Below are 14,984 nucleotides of genomic sequence, written 5' to 3'. Positions count from 1 at the left end.
AAGAGGTGGAATGGTATTTTTTACTTAAAAATTTAATGCAACTGAGTTATAAAAAATTATTTATTATCACATGTTACACTTATAATAATAAATCATATATTCTGACTGTAGTGTCTGAGCTGGCACTACTTAATTGAATCACGTTCATATCGGGGTTTTTCTGACCAGCTCGTCCAAATTTGGGTCGAAAAGCCAGTTTTCTGACCGTCAAATGATGCGAAACACTGAAATAAAATGTCCTGCACTGGAACAAAACCTCCCTGAACCTTACCTATTGGGTAAATGCAGCACTTTTTGAAACTGCTCGCCCCGAATTTGAAATAGCTCGATAAATCCGCTATCAAACCCAATAGCACACAAGTAATCCTGATTTACGCAATCAGGAGCAAAAGCCAGAGCCGTAACTGATTGATTAGGAAAATCCAAACAATCTCCAGATTGCTCATATTGACCCAACGGTTTTGTGGGAGTTTTTGCGACATTTTTAGTCCAAAGCACCACTCTACCTTCTCTGGAACCTTAAAGACAACCAATCAACTGCAGTTATTTAGTATCAACTGTAACAGTACCGGTTGCAAAGTATTTGGAGTCGTGAGTCCATGCGCACGTCCAGATGATTCTGGTGTGCACTGAGGTGTGCTTATCGGTGGTGGCGATTAACTCAAATTTTCCCTCAGAGTTAAGACCGAAAAGGGACCAGCGCCGATCACGTGACACTGACAACAAGCACCGACTATCCGGCGAGAATTGCATTTGCACGACAGTCAAAGTGTGCGATGCCAACTGTTGAATTTGTTGCCAGTTTGTTGTGTCCCTGCATTAAAAAATTAGCTTACAAAAGGGTTTTTTTGTTAAAATAATCAATTTTACAGAACATACTACATAATCATTATGTCATCTAATGACAATTTAAGTTTTTTTTTCGAGTAACAGTGTCTTGAGCAACAAGGTGTTTAGGAAATGTTGGAGAAAGATCCTCTGGAATCAACAGCCACAAATTAACTTGCAGTTTTTGATAAAAACGATATAAAAGCTCGGAATTTAATTGTTCAGTTAAAGGCTGATAATGTTCTTGAAATGGTGAAAAAACCAAAACTACAGCTAAAGAAGTCATGAATGAGTTGAAAGGTACTTTTCAAAAGCAATGAATAACAAACCAGGTACATTTGCAGGAGAAATTAAGAAACTTGAAATACTTAGGAAAAGAAAAACTAAGTGAATTTCTTTTTGAATTTGAGAAAACAGCTTCAAAGTTAAAAAACTGTGGTGGAAACATAAATGACACAGAGGTAGTTACACAGTTATTGTCTGCAATTGACATTATTTTTTGTCAAGGTGAAAGTAACATCTCTCTTGACTTTGTAAAGAACAAATTACTTATGGAGGAATCAAGACAAGAAAACGTAAAAGAGGAGAATGAAAACACGTTGTATATGTATTGTAAAATTGGAAGGGAATATTAAAATAATCAATTTTACAGAACATACTACATCAATCATTATGTCATGTAATGACAATTTAAGATACTCAGGTTAAGGAAGATAGACGGTAATTATTATTGTATAAAATCAAATAAAAGTATCTTCAATCTCTTTGACCAGTTTATAGAGGGATAAAGGAAGCTGTAGAAATTATTGATCGTAAAAGCGGACTTACCACAGTAAAATCACTGAGTGCTGGGGTTTGGTGGATTTACAAGCCGAAGCTAGGTACTTTCCGTCGTTGGACGCGGCCAATGAGAAAATTTCGTATCCGTGACCGTACAATTTTTGAGATTCGGGCCACAACGTGTTTTGTAACAAAGTTTCCTCCGTAGGAGGTTCTGAAATAAGTCAAATTCATGCAAGTTCGCAAAACCAGTGTTTTAAACACTCGCCTGTCAAAATTTGTGCTTTAAAGTGTGATTCTTCAGGATAGGGAATTTTAGAGTCCAAATTTAAAGTCTCGTTTATATTATCCTCGGTATAGACCGCCTTATTGGACAGGCCTAACGACGGTACGGCAGCACCTTTTGGTATGACCGTACCACCTAAAGTAAACCATTTATATAGTCAAAATTTTACCCTTTGAGAATGACGTCAAGCTGGTGAAAAAACACGCATGTCTGGAATTAGATCACAAATTTTAACCTTCAAATGCTTTGAAAAATGAGTGATCATGAGAGTTTCAGTTGACATCTGGAAACTGTTTCTTTTCGTACTCGAATAAAAACAGCACATTTAGAATTAGCATTTGGGCCTTCTCATTGTAGCGCAGCATTTTTATACCTTTAATATTCGTTTAGTGACAGTAAATGTCAACGTTTTTAATTTGACAGGACGACAAAATTAACAACGTGCCCTTTTTGCTAAAATTGTTTATTTCACATGTTTGATATGCGAGAAACAAAGATGTAAAAAGATGACGTCATTCTCAAAAGGTAAAAATCCAACTATAGTCAAGTCAAAGTCGCTCACGTCACAGACTTACTTGACTCCTTGTCATTCGTGTCATTTGTAAAAGGACAAATCCTTTTAAAATTGTCAATGAACGTTTCAGGAGCCTGAAACGTCCTAATAATCTTCTCCTCCGCCCCTGACGCGTAAATGTACCTTGATATCACAGCTATGGAACTCAAATCGTATCCATGCACTTGTGGTCTGGCTATTTCATGCCAACTTACCTGTAATTGAGTAAAAATGTTCAGAGAACAAACTGTCGCATTAATCCCTAAAATGTGTGGAAGAAATGCTACCACAATATTCTGAAATGATGATGCAACCCAACATTTAAAAGAGCCGGAAGTACAGAGAGTGTCAAAAGTACAATATTTTATTTTTTTTCCTAAATAATTTTAAAAGAATACCCTATTTTTTGGAAAAATTCTGCTAATCTGGCAATCCTGCCGAAGGCAGGAGGCCTCCTCTCTACAGATTTTGATAAGCTGGGTTAGATCATCATTGTGCGCATTTTTTTGGTACATTTTAGGGACACTCTGTAAAACAGCACATTTTCCTACATCATTATCCTCATGTTGCCATGGTGCGTGAATTCGTGTAGTTTGGTCCGTGCTAACTGAGTAGAGAAACTCTCCCTGGGGTTCCCAGGCCAAATCAACCACCTCACCAAAATGGCCACCTGGCGTAACCACAGATTCCCATAAATCATTATCGTTACGCCTCCAAATATGGAAAGCTCCATGGTAGCTGTGAGCAATCACTTGGCTACCGGTCGCGTTGAAAAAGCCCCCATAAAACCCTAAAGTGTTCCCTCCCACCTCTCCTAACCTAACTTTCTCCAACCAGAGCCCTGTAAACAGTCTAGAATGTCATGGATACACATCAGTGAATATACCCCACCTGAAGCAGAATCAAACTCCCAAATAATTAGACTTTTATCGATTGAAGCAGACAAGAGTTGCAAACCAACTGGACTCCAATTGACTGAATAAACCCAGCCTTCATGTCCTGCTATTACAGACTCAAGACTCACATCTATACCATCATTGTCTAGGTTGGAAAGCTTCCATATACGAATAAAACAGTCTTGTGAACATGAAGCAAGCAGTAGATTACCTTGACCTTAAAAAACTTGAATTTTTTACTATAATAAAGCACTAAAAACATAGTAAATAGAGAGGAAGTATGCAATTTTCATATAGACTAATAATTTTATCTCTCTCTTATCTAATTTCAGACCTACTAGGTCCTTTATAAACCAGTTTTAGTATTCTGCACTTACCATCAGGTGCAAAATCAAGACCTCTAACCCAATCATCATGACCAGTCAATACTTGACTGGTAATCCATTCAGTACCATTCCATGTTATTACATGTATTTTTGAGTTGTCTAAAGCACAAGCTAGTACAGGTTTACCCAGTTTGGGTGCCAATCCAAATCTGACACCAACACAAAAACTTGGATTGTTTTTAGACCCAAACTGAAAGCTGTGTTGCTGAACAAACTCTACCAACAAAATAATTATCACATTAATTATGTTTTAAAAATGATAATAACCACCTGTTGTATCGTAGTTTCGACACCAAATTCTTAGTGAACATGCATCAATGCCAGCACTGCACACATAAGTATTGTCAGCATAACAGGCATCCACTATGTTGACCCCCATACTCAAATCGTCACTCGGTAAAGGTGTTACAACATATTCTTGATCCTTTAAAGACCACACAAGTACACTACCATCTGTAGAGCCTGACACCAACTCCAATTTGGGTCCATGTTTGATCCATCTAACGCTGTTGACTCGTTTTTTGTGGCCCACCAAAGTGTTTGCGACCCGATCTAACTGTAACCAGTAAATCTGGACCGGTTTGCCGCATATAGACTTGTACTTACTGTGGGATCGTAAATAAGAACAGCATTACAGGACGCGTAGGCTATCAAGTTGTTTTCGTTGCAATCAGCCGCTGTGGGTGTTTGATTGCAGTTGCTTGAAACGTAAACAGTGTTAAAATTCATGGTTTTCCACTTAATATTGCCTGAAATGTGATTTATTTTGATTTTTTTTTTAGTTAACCTCAAAACTTAATCAAAAATGTTAGGTTATGCTAGTTTGTTGACAAACTGGTTTGAGGTTAGGTTCTCTATTCTTCTTCCCTATATTGGTCTTTGCCCGGCAATTTGCTAGCGCACTACTTTACTGCTACATTTTTTTTGTTCGGTTATTAGGACTTTTAGCTTTTCCTGTTTACTCAAAACAGTATATAGGGTCCATTTTCACTTCACACACACACACACAAGTTTAATTAGAAATAGGGCATAAAGAATCCTACAAAATAAAAATATATCAAATGACAGTATATTGGAACAAAAGCAATTCTGTAAACTGAAAGTAGCAATATAACGTAATTCTCTTTTTAAAACAGTATCTTAAGTAAACTATAAATATTGGCAACACTGAAAAGGTAGGGGGGTAGTAAAACTGCAACGCATTAACTTAATAACACGCTCATCTCTTTAGATATCTAAGGGCCGGAGTAATATATTAAAAAGCGTCGATCGAAGGACGTTCGGTAGGTAATAGTTTATAAGGGCCGGTCCAAATTTCATTCGATGTAATCCCTTCAAAGACCCAAAGGGCTCAAGCAAAGCAGTCGTTTCAAAATTGGTCGCCGATCGGATACGTTCAAATTTCGGCTATTTTGTGGAATGTTCCGTAGATTCCAAGTCCAGATTGAATGGATTTTTTTGTTTTACATCTGCAATTTATCTTTTATTCGACAATCATTTAGAAAAAACAAAGTATAATCTCTGTGTGTTAGAATCATCAACCCCAAATCATGCTAGTACAATAAGTACTCGTTTTCCTCCATTTGTTGCAGTTTCATTGTTTCATATTGACAGTAGCTGACGCAACTTTTACAGTCAATTATAGAGATGTCACTAATAGCGTTTTCGATTGGCATGTTTAGTGCAAAACCAGTGTATTGCCATACTGTTTCAATGACATTTGATAGAGCAGGATACAGATACTTTTGTATTAAACTTGCCATAAGTGTAACAACAATTCAACAATTATTGAAATTTCCCACACAAACCGTAAATTGTGTGGAACCTGTTTGACTGGTCTTAATTATTATGAACGCACATGTTTGTGACACATTCAATTACGATTTTCCGTGAATACCAGAGGGCGCGACACTAAAACCGACCACTCCAAAATACCCAATTACGAGATCTAGAGTGTGCACGCGTACGTACACTCTATATACAAAATAAACGCCACTTTACCTGAAATCTCACGTAAGTTTGTTAATTACAGTAGTTTCGAGGGAATTAAATCGTCGAGTTCGAATAACTTTATAGCCGCATTGAAGTGCCTTGTTAGAATCGTATATGGATTTGTAGTGTATACAGGGTGGCCTAGGTATTTCGACTTTAATGACGTATTTGAAAGAAATTATGTTATTAAGACGTGAAGTGACATTTCCGCCATTTTGGTATTTGGAAATGGTATCGTAGTTGCTCGTGCAATGACGTCAACGAAAAAAAAAAATAGAGCATCGCAAGGGGGCTCTAACCTCGTTCGGAGGCTGCAGGCCGGCAGACAGGAGGCGAGATCCTTTTGCATCATCATTACCAGGCAGGAGCAGCGGGTGCAGCTGGACGCGCAGGACGGGGCGTCGGCGCGGGCGTCCTAATCTCCAGGAGCGCGCATTTTGCGATGGAGTTTCCTGCGAGCCGGAGTAGGTGAAGGGCGCGTCGCCCACCCCCGTCCCTTCTCGAAACCCTCATCAGACGAAAGCCGCGCGCGCGAGTGAGTAACGAGTGACGACGACGAGAGAGAGGACGAGTAGAATATGGTGTGCCGTTCCCGTGTTCCGGGCTCCCCTCGCTCCCCGTGCCCTCCGTGACCGACGTGGTGAACCATGTGGTGCTGGTGCTGGTGCAGGATTTACTCGAGTGTCCGACTCTTGTTGGTGATGGTGGTGATGCTGGGGGCAGCTCGAGCGCATCTCACCCACGAGGATCGCTCGCATCACGTAAAAAGAGGTAGGCAACCAGACTTGCACAATCATCGTTACTGATGTGTATTTAGGTTAATTGCACCCGGCGTTTCGCTCTTTCATCTTACGAATATTCGGTCCACTGGCTTGTCTTGTTTCTACCAGGTGATTCAATTTTAATTCTGCGCGATATTAAAGCTGTGTCCAAGTCGCTATATACAGGGTGTCATTTTTTTAATGTTACCTTATCATCCAAAGTATTAAAATAAAATAGGAAAATTAAATTACAATTTAAAGACTCCTAAGGGAGACGAATTATGTAACACGTTAGTTCGCTAAAATATAAGAACTGTAAGTTGTTAATGTGATTTTTAATATATTTTTGTTTCGATCACCTCGTCGCCGCTACTGTCGTATAGATGGAGCTACTATCGCTTATAATTACCACAATGCTTATTGGTTGACCGAAATATTCTAGAATACCTCCCCAGCACCCCAAAATATATTATTGAAATTTTTTACTGTAAAAAATAATTAGGAAAATTGCCGTTTAGATGCAATAGGTACGCCACTGGTTTATTTAATTTTTCACTGTTTTTGACACAGTAGTATTTGTATAAATCACGGCACCCCTGATGTTAGTTTGTATACCTACTGAAGTGACAGTTAACTTAGTGACATTGCAAAAGTGACAAGCGAATGACAGTTTTATGTTTTTTTTTAATAAATGCGAAATTGAGTAATTGTTCTAATGTTAAGTTTCTTACCTCGCTATGCTTTAATCAATCAACGTCGTTTGAATTAAATTAGAAACGTCAGAGGGCGCTAGAAATAATTGTTTTTTTCTCAAAAAATTCTCGGTTTTAACTCCTCCGCTTTGGTTGGTGTTAGACAGGCGAAAATTTTCTTATAGTTTCTGGGAAAAGTGTAAATTAATCAGTTTTCTCTGAAGCCTTGACGTTAATTAAGTTGGCAATACTGAATTGAATCGCAGAGGGTGCAGTAATGCAACCGCGTTTTTTGCGTTTCGTCTATTTTTTCCAAATCAATCCGACTGGCGGCTGTCGAACTCTCGAAGGGACGAATCAGGTCATGCGGAAGAGGGAAAAATGCTGGAAAAAAGTGAAGTGGAAGCAACGGCTAGATAATGGTCGCAGTTTCCATCCAACGCAATTTTCTGCCTGGTTTTTTTTCTGACTGTGCTCCAGTGCACGAAAAGTCACAGTCATTTTACGTACGTCACAGTATTATATCACTTTCCACATTTCACAGGAATAAACTTTTCCATAGTCGCGTTTTTTTTAACCTTAATTTCGAATCTAGAAATCACATGACACCATGATTACCAAATCACGTAAAGGCCACGTGATATTGGGGTCAGAACATGACCAGTTTGAACGTAGTAGGCGTAATGTTTTGATGCACCGCCTACTAAATCCTAGAAGGTGCTTGGTCAAAAATTCCAATATGGCGGAAATAGTGTTGACAGTTTGCGTTTGTTTGTATTGTGGAAATTGAACAGTTTTTAGTGAATAGCTGTAGATTAGACTGTGATTCCATATCATTTGTTTACTTATCTGTTCTCTAAACTGTTAAGGAATTAATCAAATATTATAGTGTCAACAGGAAGACATAATAAAGTTATAAAATTCTTGACCCGAATCGCTCTGACAGTTTACATGTACAGTACAGTGGGTATAATTTTTGATTGGTCAATAACTGTTTTCTGACCAATCACAAACTACCCACTGTACAGGGTTAATCCTGTCGCACGTGGAGGCAGTTAACCCTATTTTTTGTTGTAGTGATATACAGAGAATAACCCGAATATTTCAACAAAGGTTTCCTCAATTTGAAAACAAAGGACTGGGTGACGTTGTACCCACGCCCATTCTAAAAAATAACAGTTCATTAAATTGAGACGTCGCCGGATAATTCGTGCATCTTCTATTGTTCCAAAACCCCCCTTCTGTGTTTCGTACACCCTTCTCTAGCAGAGTCCAATAATATATTTGGGAGGACAAAAAACTGAACAATTATTCCGGCAGAAACTTCCACATATACACAACGTGACGGGGATGCAAAAAAAGTGAAAGTTCCCCAGCAAAGAGCTTGAAGGAGTTTTGTCGTACACGGACAGCATAAGAAAACGGTTCCGACGTTTAATAAAGTCTGTTGACGACTGATCGTCAAACTAGAGACAACCATTTAAAGTCACACACAACAAACTTTCAAGGAATCGGTTACACTTAGCATTAAATCCAGTCTGGCAACCGGCCAGTAAAATATACTCCAACCCCTAAAACGATCCAGGCTGATGATTAAAGATAACAGGGAATCATAAATCTACTCTCGCCCACTTTAAGACTACACCACCACAATAGACGAAAATCTATCTGGGTTGAATGAGGCAAAGGCATCTTGAACATGTTTTCGGCTTATGCACGATCATAAACAGGAATGCATTATTATGAAAAATAACTATTTCCCAGCACTTTTATAGACGGGGAAATGGGGTCAAAACAGCCACGGTCACGAGGTATATCTCCTTTGAAATCACGCTCTTGCATTTTTTATGAGACCTCGTTTTCTGAACACCACCAATGTCACTCAGTTTTTTCTCCATTGAAGAAACATCACCCTGTATATAATTTAGTTCGTCCGGATGATAAATCAACAAATCATAAATCACTATAACATGTTCGCAAGGTAAAAATTTTAACCACCAGCCCGGCATTAAATACCGCACTCGGTTTGAAAAAGTATGATGGATACTTTTTCGGTTTTAGCGGTTTTATTCTTGGAGCTTGGTTTGGGTGAGACATTGATTGATGCAAACCGTGGAGAAAGAGTGCAGCGTGAGGGAGAGAGGGGTAACCGAAATTCAAGACGTTCTGTAGCGGTTCTAGACGTCATGTACACGCTGTATGCAATTCTTCAAATACCTACTGTCTGGTTTGTGATTGGTCAAAGACAGTTAAATGTCAAGTTTCATTGGTTGAATGCTCACGTGACTATGACTTGTGGCCAATGGATTACGCGGTTACGTCATCATTTGCCTTTCTTGTCTATTACATGCGTTCCGAGCGCGATAGAATTTTGACGTCATCTAATCACGTCGGCTATGAATCAGGACGACAAGGCTAGGAAAATCGGCCGCCATTGTTGACGAAAAGTAAACAAAAAGAATTTTTTTTATTTTTGATGTAAATTTTACAATATTTTAAGGAGTCTTTTGATTTAACTTGTTTTTAACTGCGATACTACGTGTGAGACTAGATAATGTGTGTGTTTCGATAGTCAGTTTTGAAAATGCTACCTTCTTAATACCTACACTTTACAACTATCAAGGGGCCCAGTGAAACATTTTGAAGGAACTAGAGTTTGTGGAACAGAAAAGGCTGAATTTTCTAATAGAAAACACTGTCACAATGAAACAGCCCATATATTTACTTACTCCCAAGAAGAGTTTTTACAAGAACCAAGTTTATTCAAGCCAGTGGTTCTCGAAGAAATATGGATATAGAGTAAAGGTGTATTTAGCAGAAGCTAACAAGGTGATTTACCTAATACTATAAAAAGGTCTCTGGTAGAGGTATTAATAAGCTGCTAATACTAAATAGCTTATGTTTCAGGTACTTTTATTTGTCTAATCTGGAGTTTGCTTTGAAAGGGTCCAAATTTAAAAAGTCCCATTATCAATTGCTCTAAAAGACTGACTGACAACTAAAAGGTGTTTGAAACTATGGTTATAATGGTGTTGTCAAAATCCATATGCAGAGTGTTGAAAAAACAAATTTCTAATAAGTTTCAGGTAATATTAGAAAGATACAAGTTACTTAATACAAAAATTTTATCAAATGCCATTATTTTGCAGAATTAGCCCTTATAAATTTTGCCGTATCTTCTCTGACTATAAGGCTAGAAACAGATGGTGCTACTGTTAAATAATTTTCCATCAGATAGTAGGTTAAATTACTATTTTAATTGTATTATTTACACATTATGAAATATACAAATAAAATCTTTAAAAAGTACACTCCAAGTTTCTTTTTTATCTAAGAAGTCTAGTTTTCTTCATAAACAATCATAAAATTAGATAATTTCTTTAACTGAGGTACCTACCTGCTCTTACAATAAATTGAACTGAAATTGAAAAAACATGTTAAATAAATCACATAACAAAACCAAATTGATATGTATTTAATGCTGGGTAAATTTACAAAAGGAAAAAATAAGCAATCTATATCACAAAACCAAGAAGCAAGTTCTTAAAACACTAACAATTCTGTTATAATAAGTTAAAACACTGCTTTAGGATTTAATAGTCCCCAGGATACACACATTGCCTTTCCTTTCTTGCAAATTTTATGGAATAATTCTTGAAACGTTGGTATTGGGCTGTTTGAATGCACCTATCTGTGATGTTCTTTCCAGATAATTTAAATTGAATGTGGTTGTTGTTCCCAAGCCAAAGTTTGATTGGAACTTCCCGCCTTTGTTTACCACCAAATGTTGCAAGTTTTCCAGTTTGGTGAAGAAAAATCTTAAATTCTACGAAGGTCTCGCAATAACAACACTAATTAATAAACTTAAACAACCCTAAATTAAGTTTTTATTTCTTCTGTTTGTAGTTTTTGGTGTTTTTCAGCTTTTTAAAATTCCTAACCTCAAAATGTTTAGCCAACTGTCAGTTGGGACTATGCTCTATGTTGCCACATCTTCTACGAGCAGATGTGAACCTGGTGTATTGTTGGTTGCAGTACGTTGGTAATTCAACTTTAGTAAAACATTTTTTTTTAGGTAAAATAAATAAATATAGCAAAACAGATTGAGTAAATTTGTTGAACGGTAACCGATACAATTTTAAACAATAAATTGAACATTACTCAATTTTATAGTCCGGTGCGAAATTTAAAATTGATGACCGCTTTTTCAACGATTCAATTCCGAAAAACTGATTGCATTAGGGACTACAGGTTTTTTTATGTTTAAAGCCTAATTTAAAAAAAAAAACATGTAAAAGAGTGTTTGGTTGAATACGAATGTCCTTAAAATAGGAAATATTCGTAGCACATCCAAACTCGATCAGTTTTTCACTGGTTTTAAGACCAAATAAGCCACATCTGGGGCTCCAGTCCTACGACTTTTATTACCTTCCAAAGGGACTTTTTCCTTCATGCAGTTCTTTATGGCTGTCGAAGTGAAACGCTCCACAAAATGATGAGTTTTAATTTTTTTAGGTGAACATTTCTGGTTTGTGTGCGTTAAGCATCCGCCCCTGTATAGTGGATTTATTGATTATTCGTGCGCTATTTGGCTCCCACATAATAAAATTCCTTAAAAACCCTCTTTTTTACTTTGGGGATTAGATCCTCTGAGAACTTTTGGCTGGCACATAAATCTTTATCGAGAGGATCATGCTGGGATTTACTGCTGACACGTTATACCGGTCATAAACTGAATCTATACTTCTTTTTACATCATAAAGATTGATAACCGCATTGAAAAAGTATAATAAATGCGGACAAATCACGTTTTCACCATCAAGTGTGAAGTATTGTAATGTTCTTTAAGGTGTACAGTTTTTTTTCTCGCAAACCAGCACAATTGAAAGAAAAAGTGCAATTTGTTCAACACAGTTGTAAAACAACGAACGTTTTAGCCTTACAGCACTGGTCGGAGCTTTGTTAAAGTAGCAATAAACAACGATTAAACCGAAATCCGGCTTTTCCGTTCAAGACGTCCCGGCAAAGACGTAAAAAGCGAAACTTTGCAGGGCTGAACGGCCAAGTGCCCTTAGGGACTCCAACCACTAATGTTTAAATTTAAATGTACCTGCAATTTTTATCAGAGGTTACATATCCAGGGGAATACATAGTCTAGTGGGTGTGTGATATAAGTTTATGTCTTTGCTGGTACTGGAGCAACCTGAAAATTTTATGTGCATTGTATAGCAGGTAGAACGTTTGTGTCAAGTAGTAAAAACACAAAACTCACTTTCTGCTCAATTTGGTGAAGGATTCCTGAACCGGTTCCAAGTCAACATTTCCTACTACTTTTAAATTAACCCGAATTCACAAGTGTCGTGTACTAACATTATTCACGTCACGGCTCTCAAGAAGGGTGGACGAGAAATATCTGAAAATAAGGAAAAATGGCGCAAAAGGTTATCCAACGCGATGCCTTTGTTACGTACGAAAATCTTGTTTTGCATTTAAACTCGACTTGATACTGCTTGAAATTTCCACGTCGCAGCTCCCTCACTCGTTTCAGCGCGGATCATATATTTTAATTAAATTGGTTTATTTTTCGGGGAGGAATTTCCAAAATTGGTTCTTTTGACGAGCTGCTCAAGACGTAACAAGTGTCGTAAAACGAGTGAAACTCTGGGAAAAGTTAGTAGAACACCAAATGCGTTATGCAACCACGCATACAAAACTGTATTAATTGCATTCTTTATGATTAAATATAAATACTAATTAGATTAGGAGGATTACTTATTGTAATTGAAATGGGAATAATGCAAAAGTAGTGTATTTGCGTCCGGCTCATTAAAACAATACCAAAACACGAATTTTGCACTCAAAACAGCCATTACTTTTCTTCTCACCATGTAAAGAAAAAATTGATAGTTATGATGACGTTAATAATGACAACTAAGGCCGGTTTTCATTAGAAATAAACGAAAGGCAGTTTCAAAAAAACTCAATTTTCGGCACCAACGTTGTTTTATCAAATTGAAACACTGGCACTGGCAACGTCGTCAAATCGGAAAAAATGACAGACGACAGTTGAAAGCCGGTATAACATAACCTCACTTTTGTTGTTATTTTATAGTGATTAGGTATTTATTTACAGTGTGTGTGGATTTCAAGGAACCCTTAAGGAATGATTGTTAATATTATAGATTATACCCTGAAGAACATCATTTGGAAGATCGGATTGTTACAGGTACAGAAATTTTCCTAGCTTACGCTTCACAAGTTGATATTTTAAGGTGTAAAATAACGCAGTCTAAAGTTAAACTTATCTAGCTGTCCTTAAACTCAAATTAGCCAATGTTGGGGAAAGGGACATAAGCTTCCTATACTCTAAACTTAATAAACTCAATAATCATAAAGCCACCACAACTACAAAACCTACAGATTTCAGTAATTCATTGCAATAAGACGACAGGACAGGTGATCTGCATTTTGTTCTGTCACGTGTTTATTTGGTGTTAAGTTAAGGCGCTTGTCACGTGACCGCTCAAGGTGCGGTTTTTATAATTTTCAACATTTTAAATTGTCTCTGTTTCTTTACCGGGAACTTTTTACGACTCAAACTTTTACAATCAACCGCCTCTCTCTCTCTCGCCCCAAGACCAACAAAAATACGATACTTTGTAGTCGCATATATAACACGGGAAACGTGTAATTCGCCCCCGGCTGCAATTTAACATGCGACAGCCCCGAGAAAAGTTTTTACGTGCACAATAGTAGACAATTATAATGAATGGGGCCTTCCGTTTTATGTTTAAATTTTTTAGCTCTCCCGACGATTTTACTATTGTGCCACATTTATATTTTACTGGAATAGGGCACTATAAAACTAGCCGGTAGTAAACTCGGGGGGGGGACAAATTGCTAGACCCTGCAATATTTAATGGAAGAAATGCCCGATCGAATGACACACGGAGAAAAGCTTTTTGTATTCGCAAACGGGTGCATATAGGGAAACAGATTAAAATATAATTATGTAAATGGCCGTTCCTGTAGGAATTACATTAGACCTGGAAAGCGGTTGGCACAAGGATATCCATTCCAGTGACAGCGCACATACATATACGAACGAAACGTGCATAATCCGTATGCACATCGACTTCAACATTTATGATATGATGCCATATCGGCTTTCCCGATTACATGCTGCTATACGTGAACGAATTGTCAATTTCATCCTAAAGTGATTTTTGTCTGTTTTAATGCTATAGATCGTTATTGGGAAAACATTCCAGTAAAGGGATCCACGTGACTCTAATTGAAATATTCAGATTGTACAACATTGCAATGATATGTCAAAAGTGAAAACACATAGTAGGCTGTGAACATGAGATGACTTTAACTTTGACGTTTGAAATTAATCAAATTGTACCTTAAAAGGCTTAATAGTTATTTAACCAACCAGTGTATTAATGAAAGCGATTAATAAGTGAAATGGTTTATATTTTCCGTCCACTGTATTCTTTAAAAAACGTTTATTATCCTAAAAAGTTTGAAAAAAGCTAATTGCCAGTTGTATACACAACACGGCAAACGGAAATCATAGGCACCCTTGATAGTGACAGTGACACTTGGTTCTGTCAGTAATGGTGGATGTCAAATAATGTGTCTATTTCTCTCTGTTTAATATAAATAAAGATGGATGGAACTATTCTAGGAGCCTATTTGGTTGTTTATGATAAAATTAATGTTTTTCAGATTGTTGCCTCACTAAATAACTTTTTTTTTGTATTATTCAATTTCGGGTCGTACCATACCACAAATCCCGATGATA

General features: G+C 37.2%; 2 protein-coding genes and 1 long non-coding RNA gene across 11 annotated transcripts in view; 1 reads left to right on the top strand and 2 right to left on the bottom strand.

The window, feature by feature from the left end:
• Window positions 1–42: 42 nt before the first annotated feature.
• On the bottom strand, window positions 43–4,557 carry Elp2 (elongator complex protein 2). The gene is made up of 11 exons (XM_081985940.1): window positions 4,336–4,557; window positions 4,000–4,285; window positions 3,721–3,945; window positions 3,339–3,560; window positions 2,999–3,288; window positions 2,470–2,662; window positions 1,877–2,029; window positions 1,657–1,822; window positions 570–814; window positions 272–518; window positions 43–224 (listed from the first exon to the last, which is right to left on the bottom strand). Exons 1-11 carry the CDS (start codon window positions 4,456–4,458, stop codon window positions 80–82), a joined length of 2,295 nt encoding a protein of 764 aa, XP_081842066.1. The 5' UTR covers window positions 4,459–4,557; the 3' UTR covers window positions 43–79.
• A 1,160-nt stretch (window positions 4,558–5,717) lies between these two features.
• Window positions 5,718–14,984, top strand: part of mmd (disintegrin and metalloproteinase domain-containing protein mind-meld) — a 164,429-nt gene continuing 155,162 nt past the window's right edge. For 4 of the 9 annotated variants that reach the window (XM_081985891.1, XM_081985889.1, XM_081985894.1 and 1 more), the window contains exon 1: window positions 5,838–6,492. In XM_081985891.1, coding sequence (XP_081842017.1) covers window positions 6,369–6,492 — 124 coding nt within the window. In that variant the 5' untranslated portion in view covers window positions 5,838–6,368. Of the gene's footprint in view, window positions 6,493–14,984 lie in introns of all 9 variants that reach the window. The other 5 variants (XM_081985888.1, XM_081985892.1, XR_014179144.1 and 2 more) reach the window with 4 other exon arrangements.
• On the bottom strand, window positions 12,241–12,988 carry LOC145733289 (uncharacterized). The gene is made up of 3 exons (XR_014179178.1): window positions 12,646–12,988; window positions 12,447–12,587; window positions 12,241–12,377 (listed from the first exon to the last, which is right to left on the bottom strand). It is a non-coding gene; the product is annotated as an uncharacterized LOC145733289 (long non-coding RNA).

The sequence above is a fragment of the Ips typographus genome, linkage group LG8 (assembly GCF_016097725.1).
Source record: "Ips typographus isolate SLU linkage group LG8, UJ_Ityp_2.0, whole genome shotgun sequence".
NCBI classification, from domain to species: Eukaryota; Metazoa; Arthropoda; class Insecta; order Coleoptera; family Curculionidae; genus Ips; species Ips typographus.
This window is presented reverse-complemented; position numbering and strand designations above follow the sequence as displayed.